Genomic DNA, 25,118 nt, shown 5'->3' with positions numbered 1-25,118 from the left:
CCAAACGCCTTTTTAAAAACGTTTTTATTTTTTTTTCTCAAAAAACGTGAAAAATAAAAACGGGATCAATTCAAAACATAGCCTATATTAGTGTTACTATCATCCTCTGATTTGGAGTTACTAGCCGAACCAGCTCCCCCTTTTGGACAATTTCTTTTGAGGTGCTCAGATTGTCCACAACCCTAACATACAATTTTCTTTTTCATGGAGTTCTTCTTCTTCCAACTTTCTGCTATCAATGCTGAGTTATCAGGTGAAATATTTTTCCCACTTCGCAGCCTCTTTTCTTCAGACTAAAGTTTTCCCGTAATTTTTGAGAAAATAATCTTTTCTTTCCCATGAATCAAAATAGGTTTCATGTGTTCATAGGAAGATGGAAGAGACTAAATAACCCTCAAAGCTATATCCTCATCATCTATTTTGAGTCCAATAGCTTCCAGTTCAGAGACGATCCCAATGAGAACACTCAAATGATCTGGGATCGTAGTACCTACATTCATATGCCATGTGTGAAACTGCTTCTTCAGGTACACGCGATTTGATACACCTTTTGCCTGGTACAATTCTTCAAGTTTTTCCTAGAGATCCTTGGCCATAGATATTCCATGAACACTTTGTATAAACTATAGGAATAATTTTAGAATTTTAGAGGTACAAAATAAAGCTAAAAAGTAACGTCATGGAAATTGTTCTTTTGTCTAAAAAGGAAAAATCAAGGAAAACTTAGAATTTTCCCAAGACACTTCCATACATTATAACATGAAGTACATCATATCATGAACATATATTCATTTATCAAATCATCAAAACAAAGAAAATATGAACTTATATATAATTTCTATAAAATGGCATGAACTTTGTTCTTGGCACCTTGAGTACTAGTCATGTTCACCTGTAGAAAATAACTCAACGTGATGTTAGAATTAATAAATATAACACCATAACATTATTCACGTTAATTCTTAACGTCTACTTCTAAGAATTTTATCAGTTTAGAAAAATGGGTGTTACATTAACTGGATAACTTGGATAGCAAGCAACCGAATCCCAAAGGGTTCCACTTATACTAGGCGTGTACACTATGTGGTCCCACCGCATATGTGTTTCAAAATTAGTTATTAAATAATCACATTATATAATATTCAATTAATTATTTTTGAGTGATTTAATTTAGAATTCCATTATTATAAATTTTTCATTTTATCCGTAATGTCTTGTCCAATTACAAAGATGATTGGAGACTCATGGACCTACAATATCAAGTTTCAATAAAATTAATAATTAATCAAACTCTTTAATTAATTAATACTATTAATTCTAAAGCTACTTAACTATAGACTTGGAATTGCACTCTTGATATTACATAAATGTATTCACATCAATGAAACATCCACTTGATATAGTCACTTTATATAGATCAATCATCCATAAATAATTCATAATTTGAGCTAGGTGGAATCCGTTAACCTCTCTAATTACATCTTTATCCTTGAGTACCATTGATTCTCTAATGGATAGTGATTTATAAAAAAAAAAAATCATGAATCAAAGCTCCTATTAATCCAATTACCGAATCAACCTTTAACAGAATTAGTCATCTGTTTTTTTCTCAAGAAAGAATGGATTTCAGCTAGTATATTAACATTCTTGTCTACTCACTTGATCATCATGTCTTAAGATACAAGGAATATGATTTAAAAAATCTCAAAATCTATACTGAGTAAGTCAAAAGACACGAATCCACAAATAGGAGTCTGCTAATAACTCATGATTAAAATCATTTTAATATGACCATTGATAGACTCAATAAGAATTTCTATACAAAAACACAAATTATCAGAAATTCATATTATGTCTTGTCTCAGTCTTACATAATCTCATTATATAAAATACACTCATTCGATATCTCTTCATATCAACGATGCGGATAAGTTCATTCCATTCTTAATGAGAATGACATGTATTAATGATATTTTAATTAAAGATTCTGAACTTCAATTAAACTCATTATGGACTCATTTGATTATTATCCTTATATCTATTATCCTCTAGTATATAACACTTATATACAATATTTGAGGTCACATAAATAAATCGTGAAATTTTTAATGATATTCATAAAGTATTCAATAACATAAACACATATAATAATAAAGTTTCTCTTAAGGGATCTTGAAGTTTTTAATCAAACTATGCTGGCATAACAAGGTTATAGATTACTTCAAAACAGACTCTTTGGCGGGACAAGTTTTTAAGCCACAATATTTTTCGTCTAACCATATTTTGCAAGCACAGCTTGCCAGCAACCACCCGTCTTACATTTGGAGGACCTTATTATCGAAATACTTTATTATTATATGTGTGCATTATTGAATATTTTATGTATATCATTGAAAATTTTACGATTATTTATGTGACCTTAAATATTGTATATAAGTGTTATATATTAGAGGATGATATTTAAGGATATTAAACGAAATGAGTCCATAATGAAATTAATTAAAATTTATAATATTTAGTTAAAACATTATTAATATATATCATTCTCATTAAGAATGGACTGAGTTTATGCCCATCGTTGATATGAAGGGATATCGAATGAGGGTATTTTACATAATGCGATTATGTAGGACTAGGATAAGACACAACATGAAATTCTGATAATTTTTGTTAAGTATAGAAATTCTAATTGGGTTTTTTTGGGTTTGAGACAAAAATTTCTTCTTATAATTTTAATACGGAAATAGTAAGAAATAGGCCAATATGAAAAGCTTAAAAAAGTATATAAGCCAATTTTTAGTTATAGAAATTAATAGGCCATAACTTGTCAAGTTATGGTTCATAACCAAATAAGTTATGGACAAACTTGTCAAGTTATGGTTCATAACCAGATAAGTTATGGACAATAACTTGTCAAGTTATGGTTCATAACCAGACAAGTTATGGATGAAAACAGTAATTTGGCCTCTTTATTAACTTATATAAACTATTGACCTATTAATTTTAATTCATCTCAAGTCTTGGCTTATTTTCCTCTTTCTCCCATTTTAATATTACGAAAAAGAAAGTTTTGATAACACCAACCGAGGATAGAGTTGTAGTTCCAATATGCAAAAGAAATTTGGAGATGTATTAAATCTTCTACCAATAATTAATTGCGATATGAGGAAAAAATTTCCCTAAGTTGGTGAATTTCGAAATTGACTGAGATCGATATAGGTCATAACTACTCTCTAAACTCGTTAATTGAGATGACAGACCATAATATTATGAATTTCTTTGGAATAAAACTTCCCAATTAACCTATGTCCTAACACCTTATTCTTATCCTCTCTATGCTATTAACAAGAAGCTCAGACCTACTTGAAACTCTGCATGTTTCTCCCATGAGTTCAATTCTTCCTTCATAGTAGACTTACTGAAAAAACTTGAGGGGTTGTTTGGTTCACCATTATCGATTGAAAAATCCATTTAGAATGAGGTTCAAGATCCAAATTAATTTTTTATGTAGCATTTTTGGATCAAATTTGATTCAATCTACCAAACTTAACATTTAATCCTCCTTCCCCCATTTGAGCCTATATGCTACAGTGAAAATAGTTGCTTTCTTCGTTTCAGCTTTGATTGAAATGATTTTACGTCCTATGCATTCTAAGTAAATAAAGGAACAAATCCCGATCCTTAATCTATCAAAATTTACCATTGACAGTGACATTTTGTAAGATTTGCTACGGAACTAAAATAGTTTTCAAATGAGTGTTTTTAACAATATATCTAAACATAATTTAGATTTTATTCTTAATTCGAATTACAAGTTATCTATTTATTCAAATCCCAAGTTTAGATTTTTCAATTCAAATAAAAAAGGTTTAGAAATTACCGCAATTCAAACCCACTAACCAAAAGAGCCTCGAACTTTCAGGATACCAAATAGTATATTGTATACACGATGCATGTCAACTTAATTTGAGAACTTATCTTCACCAGCAAAAAGAAACACAGAAACAAAAACCAATGTACCAGAGGCCAGCAAAGTCGTGAACTTCACGCACATTACTTGTGCGTCCTGAAGCTAATCCCGAGTTTACAGAAGTGGCAGTATATTAAGGCCCGCGTACTTCGCTCATTTGAGTTTTTAATTCGAGTTAAGATGTGACTTTATGTGAGAATTTTTCACTACAGTAAAAAAGTTAGATATGACTGTTTTTAAGAATTTTTTACTGTAATAAAACTCAAATTTTAAATTTAAATCGATAAAATAAACAGAACCTAAACCTCCGTTTAGTTGGACAACTCAGCCCAGTTTAGTTGGACAACTCAGCCCAGTTCTGATCAGTTCAGCTCAAACCACAATTCGGATTGATGTTTGGTGAGCACATTAATTAAAACTGAACGGGCCATTTAATTTGAGTTGAAATGGCTCAAACTCCGAATTCATCCCTCCCTTTCAATTAATCAATTTGAACTAATCTTCATATATATATATATATATATGGGTGTTCTTTTATTTTTAATGCAATGTCAATTTTTTTATTCTTAAAGTCATAAAAGCATTTCTTTTAACAGAATTACCACCAAGTTCACAGTTAGAATTGTTTACAAATTAAACGCTAATTCTGTTTAGATGTACAATTCGTAACACTCATCCAAGCATTATTTCAGATTATATTCCCTACTCGAATTAAAACTTTAAAATACACATAAAAATACCAGTTCAGACTACTGTTTAAATCAAACCGTTTGAATTTTTTTGTTCAAATCAAAAAATTCAAATTAACACAATTCAAACCAACGATCCAAACAGGGGCTAAAACTACAACATAACAATGGACCCACCTGTTTTTTGAGTCACCTAGTAGTTCTATTTTACCGGTACACATGTTTCAGATGCATGTTGCCTATTCTAAACTACATCTCATCTCAACTTAAATGCACAATTGAATATACAGCGGACACCTCATTTCTAATGCATTCTTTCAAACAAGAATACAAGGGTATCAAAACTTTACACGCTTTCGGTAGCCTCACAAGTATTGTTTATTGACTATCCTTGTGTGCTTAGTACACTATTCAAGGGTCTGCCATGGCAAGTGCAAGCTATCGTCGTATTGCAAGCTCGTCTTGTAAAAGGATTTCATAAATGTCGGTCCGCAGATTCAGTTCCTTATCCCGCATAACCTCTTGTAGATCTGACAGCTCTTTTGCAGAAAGAATAGAGTTAAGCTTTATAAAACCATCCATCCAAAGCTTTTTGGACCTGAGAAACAAAATTAACGCTCAAAGACTGATAAATATGCAGAGATAAAATTAGTTTACAGCTAATAGTTGAAACTATATGCTTTTTGATCTGCAGAATGCAAGCGCTTTGGGATATTCTGTCTATGGTAATGCAAAGTGGAAAGTTTCACGAGATCACACATTTTCCACTCTATCTTTTGTTTGTACATATATCCAGGGTCATTCAAACACTTCATTTTGGACTGCTGAAAAAAAAGGGACCGCCCTCCTTAACATAGTACTAATAATAACAAAAAAATAGAAATAAACCAACAAAAGACAAAAAAACTAAGCATTAATAGTACCAAAACCTAAAAATAAATATTTTTTAGTAGTAAAAGAATCCGCCTATAATATAATTGGAAGCGACATACCATCGCCACACAACTGAATGACTGAGAACCACAAGAACTCTATACACACATTAGACTATTTACTTAATTGATAAGAGAACTGAATAATATATGCTCTCTCTAATAGCAGTCAAGACGAGTGCCAGAAACAGAGCAAATTCATATCTTAATTTCTCATCAGGGGAGCTTAGCTCTTACCATGGGCAGGCATGTATTGCTCGAAAAAAAATCCGCCTCGCCGCAGAAAAATCACGTGCTATGTTGGCCTCATACGCAATGTAACACCGCCAAAGTAGAACTGAATTCTGCATTGTATCATTTCCCACTGCCTTCTCAAATAATCCACGGATCCTATGCTGGGAGCCCCCTCTATTTATCTCGAATGATAAAGCAAAAATCCAGATAACCACAGATTCTTTCCTAAGAATATAAGCAATAAGTCTTAGAAGTTGTTCATAGAAGGTGAGTGGACAAATCTAAATGAAAGCAGATAGACTGAAGCAAATCCATTATGCAAGTTGTATTAGCTGAGACTGATGAGACCAAATATTGGGATTTAAGACTCTGTAATCTGAATGAGAAGTAGGCAAAAATTTTAGCATGAAAAGGAAATGAATGGATAAAGACGGTTATTATGAGCAAAATGTGAATTTAAAGTAACAATGCTAAGCACAAACGCACCACAGCATAATACATACAAGCACCAAAAGTAAACGCTCTCTGAAAAGTTTATCATTCACCACAGCATGCAACGAGACCACATAATGCGTAAGATAAAATAATAATAAACTGTATGCATTATGATGTCTTACGTGGGCAAATTAGAAGACTAAAATGCACCACAACTATCCCAGAAGCATATCCATTTGAGGGCGTCTCATCTCATATACATGAGTATCCAAATATATAGTTCCAACAAGAAAACAAAAGGAACTAGGATCTCACTTTTGACAGTATTCATCAAAGATCCTCCGAATCTTATTGGATGTCGTGTAGAGATGGCCAATCTGTACTAAAGCACTACATAGTTGTGAATTAAAAGGAAATATTTGCAGCCCCTCACAGATGGACTCCCAACATTTCGACAGGCTCACATGATCCAGATGTCTCTGAAGCATCCTCAAATAAAACTCGAATAAGAACTCAATTTGAAAAGTATGGCTCCTCCTTTCTGTGGATTATAAATATTTCATCATGATAAAGCATGTTTTGAAACTTGTTACGTTCAAATAATAGACTTATATAAATCACAAGTGAAGCATGAAATATATGACTTGTCAATTACTTTGCCTTGGAATTAAACAGTCACAGAAAAACCTTTATCTGTGGTATAGATGAACTCAATCATACAAAAGGAAGAAAATTTTATTAAACAAACACTCGAAAAAGTTAGCATTTGAGTAGTATCTTAAGATGCGAAGCAAAGATACATGCCTGGAAGCACCATTGCAAATGCTTGATCTAAAATCTGAATACCCGCCGTCCATCCTGAGGTTAATTCTTCAAATAAAGCTGCTGAGCATACAAGAGAAACAGATTGATCATCTATAATGCCACGCACCCATGCTGATCTCACTGTTCCTATTTTTTGTGTGAAGCCTTGGTGGGCTCTCAGCAATTGCACACTTGACACTTGACTTTTAAATGGACTGTATGGTTCACCACTTCCTAAACAAGATAATATATGCACTGCTCGAAGTGATGATTCATGACCGTTGAGAGGATTGTTTGCAAGCTCCGTCTCCGCATACCAGAAATAAATAAGAGGAGCAATAGACCGTAATTCCTGCTTGTTGGTGACATTGAAGAAATGCATTAGAAGCTTAGCACAGGTATGCTAGATGAAACTGAAATCATCTCAATTCCCTGGACATTGTCAATGGAAAGGAACGCGAGACATTTTAAGGACAAAGCAATGGATTCAAATGACCTTGAGAAAGCACAGTTTTCTGCTTCTCTTTCGGCCTCTATAGACAGAGACTTCAAGGGCTTCCCATTTTCTTTGATAGTTCTTAATTGGAGAGATGTGATTGGGAAATAGTTATGTACTCTAGTTTTTGGGGTTTTCTTTCTGTTTTTCTATGGTTTTCTTTTTGAGGAAATCTCATCGTCCACTACCCTGTATTGGACAATTTTAGCAACAAAAGGTTTCTTGTTTATTATCAAAAAATTAAAAATAAAAAGAAAAATAAAAGAAAAGAAAAAAGAAACTGAAAAATAATAGGAGGAAAAGGGGAACAGAGATGGGAGTTACAGTATGCAAAGGAAGACATTTTCAATAAGACAGGTAGATCTTACCAAAGGGAGCCCGTCAATAGATGACAACGCCATGTCAAATACTCTTCTCGCATGATCCATATTACCATAAAAAGCCTCTCTACGTGCATAAACTCCGCATAACAATACATCCTAGGACAACAAAGAACACGAGCATATATTCTTTAAGAGCCTATCATGCAAGTATGATTAGGCCGAACCACCCAAGAATCAGACAATTCAACCAAAATACAATGGAAAATAAAGACACTTCTTATTATACCAATACAAAACTCTCTTAAGAGCATGATAACAGTGAATTATCATTCGGCCCTTTTGATAGTTAACATTTTGATACTTGCAGCCCTTTCAATAAATGACAAAAGTGAAAAACAATTAGCATCAATTTAGAAGAAACTCGAATTTACCCAAGGAATATGGAAATGGCCGCAATTCATGTTCCTGTAGATTGTTGTATCCTAACTTATGAGGCACACCAATCAAGACATGAGCAAGCCCCCAATTTTCAAGTACCCATATTAAGGATATTGCTCAGCAACAGTTTCTAAGAATTATACAGAATCTATTGAACTCAATAAATGAGAGCAATGACATCTTGAAACACATATTTCCACTGAATTCCATCACCAAAATAAATGTGAAACTTGTATCTTAAATTTTATTGGCCTTGTTTGGTTTGCCGTTTGAATTGTAGTGATTTAATTTGAATCGTAAAATCTGAAATGTGGTTATTTGAATTGCGATTTGAACCGGCGTTTGGATATGCAAATAATTGTAATTTGAATTGGGTATAAAATCCGAATCGTGTTTGGGTAGTGTTGAAAACTGCCATTAGAGTTTTGCAACAAATGTTATAAAACCTCATTATAAAAAACCGATCTAAATATGCAGTATGGATAAGGATTTGTTCCTCTCTTCATTATGAACATATAAGAAAAAAAAATCATCGCAATTGGAGTTCAAACAAAGAAACTGTTGAAATTCAAAATTCAAATTAGGAATTATCCTCAATATAGTTCGGATTGATATTAGGATTAGGATTTGATTTCCTATCTTTAAATTCAGTTTTCCTCTATCTCTTATCTCCTAGTTTAGTGGGATATTTTCCCGATTCTCTTTAACCTAGAATTTATAGTTGTAGCATATATATATATATATATATATTGTACCGATTCTATGAGATTAATAAGAGAGAAAAGAGGGCAATTTCCTTCTCTGAAATTCTACATGGTATCAGAGCCTTTAGAAGCCCTAGTATCAATTCATCTCTCCCTCCTTAGCGCCGCCTGAAAATACTCACAGTGCCGCCAAAAAAACCAGAATCACAGACCTCTTCAATCCCCTGCCGTTCAAACCCTACCCATGACCAAATACGGTATGGCTACCGAGAGATCTAGTTCAACCTCGGAAGTTAACTCCAATCCGGATATGTCCCCAGTCAGCAATCAGCATGGTGGAACGGAAGGCTCATCTATCCTTATCACAGGTCACAAACTCAATGGCCACAATTACCTCCAGTGGTCTCAATCAGTGATGATGTTCATATGCGGCAAGGGCAAGGATGAGTATCTCACTGGCGAAGTCTCAATTCCTGATAAGAAGGATCCAAAATTCAGGACATGGAAGACTGAAAACCACATGGTTATGTCATGGTTAATTAATTCCATGAATAATGACATCGGAGAAAATTTTCTCCTTTATGGGACTGCAAAAGAGATATGGGATGCAGTTAGGGAAACCTATTCGAGTTCAGAGAACACCTCTGAATTGTTTGAAGTAGAAGCCGCATTACATGATCTGCGCCAAGGAGATCTCACGGTCACACAATACTTCAATACCCTGAATCGTCATTGGCAGCACCTTGACATGTTTGAAGTTCATCCTTGGAAGTGCACAGAAGACACAAATCTGTACAGGAAGATTGTGGAACAGAAAAGAACCTTTAAGTTTCTTCTTGGACTCAACAAAAATCTGGATGAAGTCAGGGGGAGAGGGATGGGAATAAAACCCCTTCCAAACATAAGGGAAGCCTTCTCAGAAGTTCGGAGAGAAGAGAGTAGGAAGTAACTAATGATGGGAACCCAGGATAGTGCTTCCAGCCTTGAAGGAGCAGCTCTAACAATCCGAGGATCACAACCCAGCAACCCGAATGGCAATAGACAGAGAAGAGGAAGACCTTGGTGTGATCAATGTCGCAAACCAGGACATCAAAGGGAAAATTGCTGGAAACTCCATGGCAAACCTGCGGATTGGAAGCCTTCACGATCAAACTATGACAAGGAAAGCCGAGGAAACACTGCAGCCACTCAGAAAACAAAGAAAGTCATTCTAGTCCCACTCAAACCGAGAGCAATCCTTTCACCAAGGAGCAGCTTGAAGCTCTTCAAAAACTCTTCAGCCAGGCAAACATCACGACAGCCACAGGATCAAGCATGCTAGCACATAAAGGTAATTTCTCAGAGGCCTTTGCTGTTGATAAAAATTATACAAGTCCTTGGATTGTAGACTCAGGGGCCTCGGATCATATGACAGGAGATGCTACTGCTTGCCACAAGTACAGCCCCTGTCACGGAGACCATACAGTTCGAATAGCAGATGGTTCGTCATCTAGGGTTAAGGGAGTAGGCTCAATCAGAGTCACCAAGGATGTAACCCTACACTCAGTCCTTCATGTTCCTAACTTAAATTGCAATTTACTCTCCATCAGTAAGCTCACTCGTGACCTCAATTGTGTAACTAAATTCTTTCCTACCTATTGTGAATTTCAGGAACTGGATTCGGGGAAGAAGATTGGCAGTGCTGAGGCGTGTTCCGGGCTCTATCTCCTTAAAGATGAGAATCCTTCAAAAAGGCACATTCCGAACATGAGTCATAGATCATCCAAGAGTCCGTCATGTTTAAATTCTTATGTCAATAAAGATAGTGAAATTATGTTATTACACTATCGCCTTGGTCATCCAAACTTCTTGTATCTTCAGAAAATATTTCCATCATTATTCATCAATAAAAGTGCAAAGTTCTTTAATTGTGAAGTTTGTCAGTTTTCTAAACACACTCGCAATAAGTATCCAAGTTCCTACTATAAACCATCTCGTCCCTTTACCTTTATTCATAGTGATGTGTGGGGCCCTTCAAGGATCAAAACGGTAACAGGAACACGATGGTTTGTGTCATTTGTTGACGATCACACAAGATTAACTTGGGTGTTCCTCATGAAAGAAAAATCTGAAGTTGAGCAAATTTTCAAAAACTTCCATGCTATGATTCAAACACAATTCCAGACAAAAATTCAAGTCCTAAAAACCGACAATGCCAAAGAGTACTTCAAATCACTCTTAGACACCTACCTTATGAGTCAAGGGATTGTTCACATAAGTTCGTGTGTTGACACACCCCAACAAAATGGGGTTGCCGAAAGAAAAAATAGGCATCTATTAGAAGTAGCACGATCTCTCATGTTCTCCACTAATGTCCCTAAACATTTTTGGGGAGAGGCAGTTCTCACAGCCACATATCTCATCAATAGAATGCCATCCAGAATTTTAAAGTTCCGCAGCCCTTATAGTGTCCTCCTCCAAAATTTCCCTCACACTAAATTTATCTCCTCTCTAGACCCTAGGGTGTTTGGCTGCTCTGTATTTGTTCATATATACTCACAACATCGTAGCAAACTTGATCCCAAATCCATCAAATGTATTTTCCTAGGGTACTCCTCACATCAAAAGGGCTATAAGTGTTACTTTCCCATAACAAAACGATTCTATACCTCCATGGATGTCAAATTCTTTGAACATCAATCCTACTTTCCCAAATCTGCAATTCAGGGGGAGAAAATGAGTGAATACCAGCTTTGGGATCTTGATGTACAATCCGGGGATAGTCAAATACTTGGGAATCTTCCTTCTCCACCCGAGAGTCAACTACCTTCTTCTTTTCCTCCACTTCCCGAGAGTCCTTCTCCACCCGAGAGTTCACCTTCCAGTCCTGTCCAAAGTGCCAATGAAAAATTACTGGTTTACTCCAGAAGGAAAAAATCCGAAAGGGAGACAGAACACGCAGCACCCCTCACACTCGACCATGAAGCTGATCCGGATCCTATGCCTCCTCAAATTCACTCGGGTAAGGAATCCTCTGATCCTGCAACCTCAGCCCCGAGTGTGGAAGATTTAAATGTCCCAATTGCTATGAGAAAGGGTGTTAGATCGTGTACACATCCCTATTTGCCACTTTATCTCATATGAAGGATTAACACAAGCTTTTCAAGCTTTTGTGTCAACTCTTGATAGTGTGCAGATTCCTAATTCTATTTATGAGGCTCTCAAGGATTCAGAATGGAGAAAAGCAGTCCGTGAAGGACTTAGTGCGTTGGAGAAGAATGGGACATGGATAATAACTAATCTTCCGTGTGAAAAGAAACCAGTCGGATGCAAGTGGATATTCACAGTCAAACATAATGCGGATGGAAGCATTGAAAGACTAAAAGCCCGACTAGTTGCAAAGGGATTTACTCAATCCTATGGGATAGACTATCAAGAGACGTTTGCGCCAGTGGCCAAGTTGAACACCATCAGAGTCCTTCTCTCACTTGCTGCGAATCTAGATTGGCCGATGCACCAACTAGATGTTAAGAATGCATTTTTGAATGGTGACTTGGAAGAAGAAGTTTACATGCAGATACCTCCAGGACTGGAAACTACCGTCAGCAACAACAAGGTATGCAAGCTCAAGAAGTCACTATATGGACTCAAGCAGTCTCCTCGAGCTTGGTTTGACAGGTTTGTACACTCAGTGTCAAGCAGATCACACACTGTTTGTAAAGTTCTCTACCGGGAAAAAGATAGCAGTTCTTATTGTATATGTGGATGATATCATCCTAACAGGAGACCATGAGGAGGAACTGGTAAGATTAAAAGAGTTTCTAGCTAAGGAGTTTGAAATCAAAGACCTTGGTAACCTTAAATACTTCCTTGGAATGGAAGTGGCCCGATCCAAACAAGGAATATTTATCTCTCAACGCAAATATGTCCTAGACCTACTGAAGAAGACAAGAATGCTTGGCTGTAAACCTACAACCACACCAATGGACTCGGCAAAGAAGCTAGGGACTGGGAACGACACTAAACCTGTTGACAGGGGGAGATATCAGAGACTTGTAGGACGACTCATCTATCTGTCACACACGAGACCTGATATTGCTTTTCCAGTAAGTGTGGTAAGCCAATTCATGCATAATCCTATGGAGGAGCACATGGAAGCAGTGTACAGAATTCTAAGATACCTCAAGATGACTCCAGGACAAGGGATACTATATAAGAAATCAGAGAATAGAGATATTCAAGTCTTCACAGATGCAGATTGGGCAGGAGATGTCAGTGATAGAAGATCAACCACCGGCTACTGTTGCTATGTTTGGGGAAACCTAGTAACTTGGAGGAGCAAGAAACAGCCTGTTGTATCAAGGAGCAGTGCAGAAGCCGAATTTAGAGCACTAGCACTGGGTATTTGTGAAGGTATGTGGATACGTAGACTACTTGGTGAGATGGGGGTACTAAATGAGAAGCCTATCAGATTACTTTGTGATAACCAAGCAGCTATACGGATTGCAAAGAATCCAGTACATCATGACAGACGAAGCATATCGAGATTGATTGACATTTCATTGCAGAGAAAATAGAAAAGTCCATTGTGCAGCCGGCTTACATCCCTACTCAATCTCAAGTGGCAGACATCCTCACTAAGGCCCTACCAAGAACAAGTTTTGAGAAACTGAGTCACAAGCTGTGTTTGGTCAACATATACAAATCAGCTTGAGGGGGAGTGTTGAAATTCAAAATTCAAATTAGGAATTATCCTCAATATAGTTCGGATTGATATTAGGATTAGGATTTGATTTCCTATCTTTAAATTCAGTTTTCCTTTATCTCTTATCTCCTAGTTTAGTGGGATATTTTCCCGATTCTCTTTAACCTAGAATTTATAGTTGTAGCATATATATATATATATATATATATTGTACCGATTCTATAAGAGGAATAAGAGAGAAAAGAGGGCAATTTCCTTCTCTGAAATTCTACAGAAACGAAGAAGTTATGACATTTTTAAGCTTAAAGTTGAGAAGCGAAAATATAAAAAATAATTGCATTTGAGCTGTTGTCAACAATTTAGATTGTAAATTTAAGGGGGGTAATGAATTCCAAAATCAACCATTTGAATGTCCCCGCCTATTACAGCCTTGTCTAAGGAGGAATGGGAGATTGTGAATTGGGTGGTTGAGAGAATTCAAAACACAGAATAAGGAGAATGGGTTTCAAGGAAAGAAAGATGACCAAGAGAGGCCATAGGGAGCTTAAGAATTCGGAGAGTAGAGCCAACTACGACAAGCGAGGTAGAAGTCAAGGGAGAAAAAGATTTGATAAATAAAGATCGTGTCATGGAATGTGAGGGGGGTAGGTTCGGCTAGAAATAGAGGAGTGGTAAAGGATAATTTGAATCGAATGAAGCCGGAGATAGTTATTTACAGGAGATAAAAACGAGAGGTCGATAGGGAGTTTGTGGAAATTTGGGCTACTCTTCCTCAATGGGTAGATGAAGGGGTATTGTGATCATTTGGGATAACAGATCAATACAAATCAGTGAGTGTTTACTCGGTCAATTTTCAGTCTCCATAAAAATTGAAACAGATAAATTGTATGGACCGAATTCCTATAGAGAGAGCGGGAGGTTTTGGGATGAGTTGGGCGGATCGAATAGTATTTGTGAACCAAACTGGTGTGTAGGTGGAGACTTTACAAGGTTTAGTCAAGAAAAATTTCCCAGAGGAGGGGTTACAAGGAGTATGAAGGCTTGTGATGAGTTCATAAGGGAGGCGAATTTGAGGGATTTAGTGTTGTATAATTCTCAGTTTACTTGGTCAAACTTTAGGGAGGAGGTGGCTAAGAGCATAATTGATAGGTTCTTGTTCACAAACGGTAGGGAAAACTTGCTCAATGAAATTAGACAAGAGGTTGGAGTGAAAGCATGCTCAAATCATTTTCCATTGATTTTGGATTCAGCACCAATAAGACGGGGACCGACTCCGTTTAGGTTTGAAAATATGTGGTTGGATCATTTGAGGTTTAGGACGGAGTGTGAAACCTAGAAGGGAAATTTGAACCCGAGAGGTTGGGAAGGAATCAAAATAATGGAGAAAATGAAAGGTATGAAGGTTCAACTCAAAAGGTGGAATAAGGAAATTCTTGGTGACACAAATTTAGCAAAAGGTGAGGCCTTGGGAAGAATTGAAAAAGTGGACAGCAAAGAAGAAGTTAGTGCTTTGGATGAAAATGAGAGCACGGAAAGGCATGCATTAAGAAATAAGTTGGAGGAAATCGTTTTCAAAGAAGCAGTGGCTTGGAAATAAAAAATGAAGTTTAGGTGAATTAAGAAGTGCAATGCCAACACAAAATTGTTTCACAAGCTTGTCAGCAATAGAAGAATAAAAGTGCCATATTGAGAATGTAAAAGGAAGACAATACGGTTTTGGAGGAGGGGGGAATCGAAAGGGAGATCATCACGTTTTATGAGAATTTTCTGAAAGAGGAGGAGGAATTTTCATGGGCTCTTCATGGTATTGAGTGGTGTGCAATTTCAGAGGATAAAGCTCAGTGGCTTGAGAGACCTTTTGAAGAGGAGGAGGTGAAACTTGTTGGTTTTAGTAGCGATAGGCACAAATCACCGGGTCCAGGTGGTTTCTCCTCAGATTTTTTCCAAGCGTGTTGGGGAGTGGTGAAAGGAGACCTTTTGAAAGTCTTTCAGAAATTTTACAGGAATGGGGTGATCAATTCGGCTATGAATCACACTTTTCTTTGCCTTATTCCAAAAAAGACGGATTCCAGGAGGTTGAAAGACTAGGCCCATAAGTTTAGTCACTAGCATTTACAAAATTTTGGCAAAAGTCTTGGTAAATAGGTTAAGGGAAGCCTTAAGTGACACAATTTTGTTGGAGGTTTCTTGACACACTGTTAGGAAAGAAAGGTTTTGGTAGTAGGTGGAGGAAATGGATTAAAGGTTGTTTAGCACTGGCAAACTTTTCAATCATGATCAATGGTAGGCCCCGACGACGATTGGAGCAACACGGGGTTTAAGACAGGGAGATCCACTTTCTCCTTTTTTGTTTACCCTAGTGGCTGATGTGCTTGGTAGATTAATAGATAAAGCATTAGAGGTGGGAGTTGTGGAGGGATTCTCAATTGGAATAGAGGAAGTAACTGTGTCACATCTCCAATTTGCAGATGACACCTTGTTTTTGTTGTGGGCCGGTATGGAGAACATTAGAAATGTGAAATCAATTCTGAAATTTTTCACTCTTTGCTCAGGCTTGAAAATAAATATGGGTAAAAGCACATAGGCAGGAATAAATGTCGAGGAGAGTTTGATTCATGATTTTGCGATGGATTTGGGTTGTGAAGTGGGTGAATCGCCTGTGAAATATCAGGGTCTGCCTCTGGGTGGGAATCCATTGTCAATGGAATTTTGGATGCCGGTGATTAAAAAAGGTGTCGAAAAGATTGGATGGCTGGAAGAAATATGGATGACTGGAAGAAATCCTTCCTTTCTAGGGGAGGAAGATTAACTCTAATTCAATCGGTCCTTGCCTGCATTCCAATTTATTACATATCTTTGTTCAAGATTCCTGGAACTGTTGTTGAGGTGCTGGAAAGATCGATGAGAAATTTTCTGTGGAACAATCAAGGAGGGAGACAAAGAAGCGTGGTAGCTTGGGACAATGTGTCAAAAAGCAAGGAGAAAGGCGGGTTGGGTATTGGGAATTTAAAATGGAAGAACTTGGCTCCTCTAGGCAAGTGTTTATGGAGATTTCCTTAGGAACAAAACTCCTTGTGGGATAAAATCATAAGAAGTATGGGTTGCAATCAAATGGGTGGGATTCGAACTTAGTGACCTGAGGATCTTTTAGGACTCCATGGAAATTTCTCTCTCAAGGGCTGAATGTCTTCCTTCAAAATGTTAAATTGAGAGTAGGGGATGGGACTAAAACACTGTTTTGGAAAGATAAATGGTGTGGAAATGATTCTTTTTTGTTCCCTCGTTTGTTCAGAGATACGGACTTTCCTCATGCTCTTATTTCCCAAATTTGTTCGCTTTCCAGCAATAATGATTCAAATTGGAACCTTGTTTTTCAGAGAGGACTCAATGACATAGAGGTAGAGTATTTGCATTGTCTATTACACATTCTAAATTCTTTTTCATGTCGTTCTTTTTTACTTCACTAGTTGACAGAAATAATAACTCGATATTTGAACCATTTCATTTCATTTGGAAATCCAGTGTCGCCCATAGAATCAAAGTTTTCGCTTGGCTGGTTGCGCATGGTAAGCTTAATACTTGTGATGTGGTTAAGAGGAAAAACCCCCCACATTGCTCTTCCCCTATCCTGGTGCATCCTTTGCAGGGGTAATGAAGAAACCATCGACCGCCTATTGTTACATTGTAATTGGCTAGATCAGTTTGGCAACAACTCTTACTTATGTAGCTGGTTTTTTCTGGGTTACTCCAACTCACTGCACTTCGGTGCTCATGGAAAGTTTGTTGGGTTTGGGTTTCAACAAGATGGCAAAAGTGTTATGGAAAAGCACCGTACTTTCTGTTATGTGGACCTTGTAAATGGAAAGAAAGGCGATAATTCTCGAGAAGGCTTTGCATATTGCTGATATTTTTGAGAGAGCCAAATTTTCAGCTTCTTTATGGGCTTCGTCACACAAAGTTTTCAAGGGTTTTCCGTTTTCTTTGATTGTTTTGAATTGGAAAGATGTGATAGGAAGATGAATCCTTAGTTTCATCTGTTTGAATTTTTGTTTTGTTCCTCTTTCCTTGTATTTTTAAGGATACCTTATCCTCTTGTAACTGCTATTGATAATTACATATCAATAAAGGTGTTTTCTTATCGAAAAAAAAACAAAAAAAACAAATCGTAATTGATGATTGAATGGTCCCTCTTTATTTCTAAAACAAACACTAATTTGAACTTTTAAGCACAATTCGAATTGAATTGTTTTGTTCAAATAGTTGAACCAAGCATGGGGATTGTGAAAATCAAATATTTGAAGCAGCCATGTTTATTGAATGTCTTCTGGTTGAAAAATAGCAAAATGGATGCTGAAGAGAATAACATGACATCCGGAGGTAACCACTGAGAAAGAGCCAACAAAATAGAGCCGCCATGACAAGGCTGAGGCAAATGGGAAATAGAGAAGACAATCCAAAGGCAAAAGAAGGGCACAGGGAGGTATAGGAAATTCACAGGGGAGAAAAGAAAACAGTGATCAAGTATCTGCACAGCGGAGTCTTAAAAATGGCAAAGAGAGAACATAAAAAATGACATACGTCATTTCCAACAAGTTGAGTTCTCTGAATATGATTCCTGAAAAGTTTCCTGCCAAAAGCTATTTCCAAGTTTTGCTAGTTTCAAAATAATACCTGGGTTCTAAACCACATTTCCTGTCTGACTAAACTAAACCAATCCAACAATACTTCTAGTAGGAAATGGCTTACAATTTGGTTCTAACAAAAAAAGTGTTGCCCAAGTAGTATGATGTACCCCTTACAAATTGAAACAAATAAACATAAGCCAAAAATTAATAACCATTTGCAACTGAAAATATAAAATATGAACATATCTGCAATTAGAAAAAGAAATGTCACAGAAATTACCTGTCGATCAGCTTTTAAGAGACGCTTTGCCAATGTTCGACATGGGGTAACTGAACTATCAGATTTCACTTTGGTAACAGAAAGCTCTTCAGCAACTAAAGCAGCTTCTTCTAAGATATAATTACGCGGAAAAGCAGTTAGGCAAAGTAAGGTAGCATTACGAAGAAATTTCATCATGTCGGTCCTCCTAGAGATGTTATTGGTGCTCCCCAAAAGAAATTCCAATCTGGAACTGCCTATATCATTTTGAAGTTTGCTTAAATCATGGACTTTCCTTAAAGTTTGTAGCAAAGAATCTGGCAATTCTTCCAGGCTAAGGGTTTTCTCAATCCAGCTTGAATTGTTTGAGCAAATCCTGTCAATAAAGGGAAACAATGGTTAGCAAACATAAAAAAAACACAGATCGCCATTTAGTACGTTAGCTGAAATATATGAACAGAAATGCCTACAGATCTACATATATACATGCAAGCATGCATGTTGCATATACAGACACATACATACTTGTTTTAGCACCATGAAATAAACATTACACAAAACTCAAGTTATCATCAAGGAGAATGATAACATTCCATTTTCATCTTGAGAATATTAATAAATACTATGACTCAAAACCAATGGCCAGAGTAACTGCATTGCATTATGTAAAGTAGCAACTAGAGACCTCTTTTCTATAAGAACAGATCTTCAGGATAAATAAAATGCTTTCTATAACTGAACCATAAAAACCACCGTAAACAAAAAGATGAAATTGGCGACTTAGACAAGTCGCAATTTGCTATCACTGGCAAGAAATAGAAACAAACAAGCACAGACACATTTAAATGCATGCAAACGAAAACGGAAAAAATAAAAGTAAAAATTTGTGGAAATGTTTTCCTTTAAAACAGAGGACAGTATTGCTTTGGTTTTTTTTTTTTTCCTAATAATCTTTTTTAATAAGGGCAAACAATTTATTAAAAATGAAAAAAAAAAGTAGATTAAGGAAATGGAGAACGAGAAGTCCTCCAGAGAACAATGAAGAGGTATGGAAACCTAAACCAAGGCCTGCATCAGGTTCTGCCACCCCAAAACAATTAGAGAAATTCTTTCAACTCTTTTAGAGTCAACATCCACATCGAAACCCAACTCTTAATTATTAGAGAGATTAATTCGAAATTTTCATGTTAGCAAACAGGAGAGAAAAAGTTGCATGGTTTATACTTCCATGGCAGAAATCATACTTCAGCTAGGTCGTTAAACAGAGAGAAAAGAAAATATACCAATTGTTTTTACTTTTCTGACAAGACAAGAATAATAAATTAGATCAAGTGGATACACTCGAAAGAGTTTCTTACCATTGAGATATCTTACCACCAAAGAAATCGACGAACTGGGATAAAAGTGATAAACGAGCCTCAAATGAGCTCAAGGAAAAGAGGAATTCATTGACATCTTCATACACTACAACTCTCAAAAGGTGTTCATCTGCTTCTGCCTCAAGTGTACCATCAGAACGCGAGACTCCATCTGTATAAGAGCCAAGCTAGGTTTAATTCTTGATGGAATATATATCAAGAAAATACATGTAAAATGGATATTGTGGCGACAAACGATCTGAAAATGACAATGGAATAAATTGGAAACTTAACAGATGCATGGAGAGATAGGTAGGGAGAAGAGAGAGAGAGAGAACCTGCAGATTTTGCACGTACAGGCATCCATTGATCACAATCTCTTGACAGCTCTTCTTTTGACCATCTAGTCCAGGTTGAAATGTCTGTGACCTCACTACTAGATGCAGCATCAATATCAATCCCTAGCTTCTTTAGCAAAGCTTCGGTATCGTCTTCTTCCTTCATATCTTCTTCTAAATCTGGTTGAAGCTCCTCAACTTCCATATCATGGTTGGCTTCATTATCTGGATCCGCATCACCAATCTTATTTTTAGCTAATGGTTCCGACCAACCTGTCCAACCACCTTTCTCAGCATCCAAGGATGCTTCCTCTTTAATAACCCTTTGCCTATTTTCTTCCTCCTTCTCCAACCATGTTGACCATCCAAAAGCACCTTCTTCTCCTACTCTTGGACCATTACTATTCCAAAAATGCTCAAACAGCCTTTGTTTACTCTGCTCAGTAAGGAGTAAAGAAGGAAAAAACAGACTAAATTCAATTTCAGCCTGAAATAAAGCAGTGGCCAACTCTTGATAGCCAGCCTGCCACTCAAACCTGCAAAGACTGAGAAATATATCGACAAGACCGAGTTCTAGTTGAACAAGAGCAGAATCCAAAGGTGAAGATTTAGCAGCATGATGGACCTGCATGAAAATGGAAAACACATAACAACAAATATTTAGGCTCTAAGCGTTGATCATTTTGAAGGGGGAAAAAAAAAAAAAAAACTCACTCTACCCTCATTATCAATAGATATGGTAAATGAACAAATAAAACACGCTGCTAAAATTTTGACTGCTATGATCCAGAACAATCAGAGACCTTGAGAGAAAATAAATCTATCAACTAATAATTATCACAATGAAGAGATTCCCCTTAGCACCATAAAGGATTTTTAACGTTGACGCATTGCCTTCCATCCGACACCGCCCTCCAGTACGAAGACAGAGATTTGGTAAGCCAATTTCTCCTAAAATGGCACCTCAAAGCAGTCTTGATGGAAACTTCATCACAGCTATTCTTTGGATGATTACGGCCTATTTGGATCTTATCTAATTAAATATTGTCCACAGTTGGTTGTAGTTTTAGGTTGTAACTGCTCTTTAATGTACAAAAGAGAGATCAATTTTTGGAAAATACTGGTATTTATAGATTCTAGGTTCCCTTGTTCCTGAATAATAACAAAATATATGTGAACTTTTTTCATTTAGGATAATATGGTAGATCATATTAACAGATGATTTGGAGAGTATGTTCATTTGAGAACCTGCCTAGTGTGCCTGCTGCATGCAGCAGAAAGGGCTTGTATTGCATTTGAGTACATTTTTCTCATATCTGAAACCTTGAACCTGGAGAATTCTCCTTGAAGGAAATGCAAGAATTCTCTCCAAAGCTTATGACTCCCAGAATTCTGCACGAGTATCTTTTCCCACCTATCAACTAATACATCGGTACCATCTCTTCTCTGATAAGCCTTAAGAAGACATAACAATAATTCTTCATTTTCCGGGTTAAGCTCAGCCGCCTTCTCCAGTATGCTAATCTTCTTTTCAAGAATCTGTAAGCGGGCACCCTTTTGGGACTGCATACCCGCAACCTTGTCCTGGAACCCCGCAAATTCTAACCAGACCTTTTCGTCCTGTGGTCGCTCCCTAGTCATCTTGTTAAACTCCCTTGTTCTGCGCAGCACTTCATCCTCCCATGACTCTTCAACTATCAAACTTTGAACATCCATCAAAGGAATATAATCATCCGAAACTGTTTCTGCAAACCTTTCAGGAACAAGAATACGAACACGCTTCAAGTTCTTCTGGGACTCCAAAGCCATATATTTTGCCGACCAATAACGACCACCAGATTTTAGTTTTCCGTCCAATGCATCCTCATCACTATCTCTATCCAATGCCGGACCTGTTCGGTTCCACCGACTCAAACCTTGAAAATCCAGTCTGGATATTCCTAGAGCAGTGTAGGGCTTGTAGCGGGCAACATCCATTCTGCATTATCACAAGCCAAATTGCCAATTCCAGCTCAGAAATACAAACAATCAATGAGACAACCACTACATAGAGTACCCAACAAATATGCTCAATTTCACTCATTGTCGATTAACGGTGGACAAACGAAAGGCTTTCTCAAGATTTTATCCATCCACCTAATGTTTCATTTTGAAATTCGGTTCTAATTCATTTTCGTTAAACTTGAAAATTCACTCACTAAAATTGAATTGAATTTGGTTGGATGTTTGTTACCATAGAAATTGAGTGCTAAGATCCAATTCTAAATTGAATTATCCAATCAAGTTCACTTGCTTTAACATGAAACATTCATATTCTATTTCAATTCTTTTTTGCTAAATAGAGCAAGAACAAACTAAATAAAAAGACTCAAACTGCATATAACTTTCTATATAACACAACTCTATGGACCTAGCTCAAGAAAATTAGGATTTACAAGTTTCAATTGCAGAGAACTCGCTAAATAATACAACGTTATGGATTTAGGGGACGAGCTAAATGCACTCAATTTGAATTCATTATTTTTCACTGAATTTGAATTTATCATTTTCCCGGCAACCAAACAGGAATTGAAAATAAAACAAAGTAAACCCCTAAAATACAGAAAGAAAAAAAAATTCAATACCTGTAAAGGCATCCAAAAGCCAAATTGTCAAGGTCGCCTCGAGAATCGAAGAAATAGTCCTTGGAGTGTTTGGTCCGGGAATCACCGCCCCAAGCCCTAACATTTGACGAACCCCTCAAACCGCCATAATCACCGTCGAATCCTCTCTCATCCGAACTCTCTCTCTCCCTCCGCCGTCTCTTCCTCTTCTTCTTCTTCCGATTCCTCTCCGAGTCTCCGTCAGATTCCGGCGACTCCACCGGCTCATACGACCGCGGCGGCGGCTCCGCTTGAACGCCATGGTCTTCGTCGTCGTTTCCGTCATCTTCATCGGATTGGGATTGGGGTTGGAAGTGGGAGGAAACGGCGTCGTTGATGATGGAGAGGTCAGCGGTGAAGCTGGAGTTGCAGAGCCAGTGAGGTGGAGTAGTAGAAGAATAAGAAGAAGAAGAAATGGGAGTGGAAAGGATTGGTAAGAGAGGGAAGAGAGACGCTTTTTCTTCTTTTTTGTCGAGAAGGTTCTTCTCTTTCTCTTTCCCGTCCTCCATTGTTATGTTGCAGCAGAGAAGTTGTTGATTTCCATTTTGCATCATCCACAACAATATATAACTTCGGTTTTTTTTTTTTTTTTTTTTTTTTTTTTTAGTAAGTGGCACTTGGGGCTATATGGCGTCGAAAAACACCAATCTGGAGCACGTTTGGTATAAAGATTTTCAAATCCAGAATTATGATTCTGATTTAAATCAGTGTTTATTTATAAAAAAAATAAAAAGTAATTCTGACTTAATTTATTTAGAATTAGTGTTTGGTTTAGATGGTTCTAATTCAAGGTTTAAACTCTGATGTGCTGTTTTAAATCAAGAATCACCAATGATTCTAAAATCACCCCTCTTGATTTTAAGTGGTTCAAACCCCTGATTCTGAATCTGATTTTAAAACTATTATTTGGACCCAAAATAATAAATCATGATTATATTTCCAAAATCAAAACTAGAATCACCATGGTTTGAACCCTCATTTCAAACGAAGCCTCAATTTAATTCGTGTAAGTGGGTCGTGTTCATGTCAACCTATTTATTAATGGTGTCAGAAAATATCAACTCAAACACAATATGTTTATTAAACGTATCAAAAATGGCAACCCAAACACGACCCATTTATTAATCGTGTCAATCTGTTTAACCCGTTTAAATTAATATATTGAATAAATAACTAATATAATAATGGTTTATTTAACACGGTCAAGACATGTTTAACATGTTTATTAGCTTTATCTTGCAGTAGAATTTTTAGTCAAATTCAAATTCCAATTAAAATCAAACTTAATATAATTTGAATTTGAATTAGACAACTTATCAAATAAGTCAATTATATAACTTAGACAACAAGCAACCGAATCACGGAGGGATTCTTAGAATACTAAGCTGTACAATGAACCCCTGCACATGTGTGTTCTAAATTTAAATTAAGTAATCACATTATTTAATATTTAATTAATCTACAATTAATTATTCTTAAGCCTTCTATTTAGAATTCCATAATTCTAAAATTTTTATTTTTCTTTTAGTGTCTTGTAGGATTATAAGGACGACACGGGGACTCATAGACCTATAATTTCAAGCTCTAATAAAATTAATAATTAATAAAAACTCTTCAATTAATTAATTAATTTTATTAATTCTAAAGTTACTCCACTATCAACTTAGAATTGTACTCTCATAATTTTAGATATAATTTACTTCCAAACTGTGAAGTTTCCATTTGATATAGCCATTATATATAGATCAATACTCCATAAATAATTCATAATTAGAGCTAGGTGAAATTGATTAACCTCTCTAATTACATATTCATCCTTGAATATCATTGATTCTCTAATGGACAATGATTCATAAAACAAATTCATGAATCAGAGTTCCTACTGGTCTAAGTATCGTTTCAACCCTTAAGAGAATTATGTATCTGCTTATTTCTCAAGAATGAATGGATTCCATCTCGTATAATAACATTTCCGGCTACCCACTTCATCATGTCTCCAAAATATAAGAAATGGGTCTCCTAAGAACTCAGGATTAAGATCGTTCCATATATGACCATCGATAGACTCAATTAGAATTTCTATACTTAACGAAAATTATCAAAAATTCATATTGTGTCTGTGTCCCGGTTCCACATAATCTCATTATACATAATATACTCATTCAATATCTCGCTATATTAATTGTG

General features: G+C 36.4%; 1 protein-coding gene across 1 annotated transcript; it reads right to left on the bottom strand.

Moving 5' to 3' along the window:
* Positions 1-4,800: 4,800 nt before the first annotated feature.
* LOC21407829 (protein NRDE2 homolog) lies at positions 4,801-23,496 on the bottom strand. The gene is made up of 10 exons (XM_024167714.1): positions 22,914-23,496; positions 21,538-22,267; positions 20,290-20,914; positions 19,952-20,123; positions 18,615-18,969; positions 7,929-8,039; positions 7,065-7,416; positions 6,576-6,801; positions 5,829-6,050; positions 4,801-5,257 (listed from the first exon to the last, which is right to left on the bottom strand). Exons 1-10 carry the CDS (start codon positions 23,483-23,485, stop codon positions 5,098-5,100), a joined length of 3,525 nt encoding a protein of 1,174 aa, XP_024023482.1. The 5' UTR covers positions 23,486-23,496; the 3' UTR covers positions 4,801-5,097.
* Positions 23,497-25,118: the final 1,622 nt, after the last annotated feature.

The sequence above is a fragment of the Morus notabilis genome, unplaced genomic scaffold (genome assembly GCF_000414095.1).
Source record: "Morus notabilis unplaced genomic scaffold, ASM41409v2 Scaffold172, whole genome shotgun sequence".
Taxonomy (NCBI): Eukaryota; Viridiplantae; Streptophyta; class Magnoliopsida; order Rosales; family Moraceae; genus Morus; species Morus notabilis.
This window is presented reverse-complemented; position numbering and strand designations above follow the sequence as displayed.

What these genes read in the sequence shown, in the direction of transcription:
- LOC21407829 (XM_024167714.1), bottom strand. Translation starts at nt 23,485, where the DNA reads ATGATGCAAAATGGAAATCAACAACTTCTCTGCTGCAACATAACAATG. An exon ending in GCTTTTGGATGCCTTTACAG is followed by an intron (nt 22,268 to 22,913) that starts GTATTGAATTTT and finishes GTGATAATGCAG; the next exon opens with AATGGATGTTGCCCGCTACA. An exon ending in CTATTGACGGGCTCCCTTTG is followed by an intron (nt 7,417 to 7,928) that starts GTAAGATCTACC and finishes ACCAACAAGCAG; the next exon opens with GAATTACGGTCTATTGCTCC.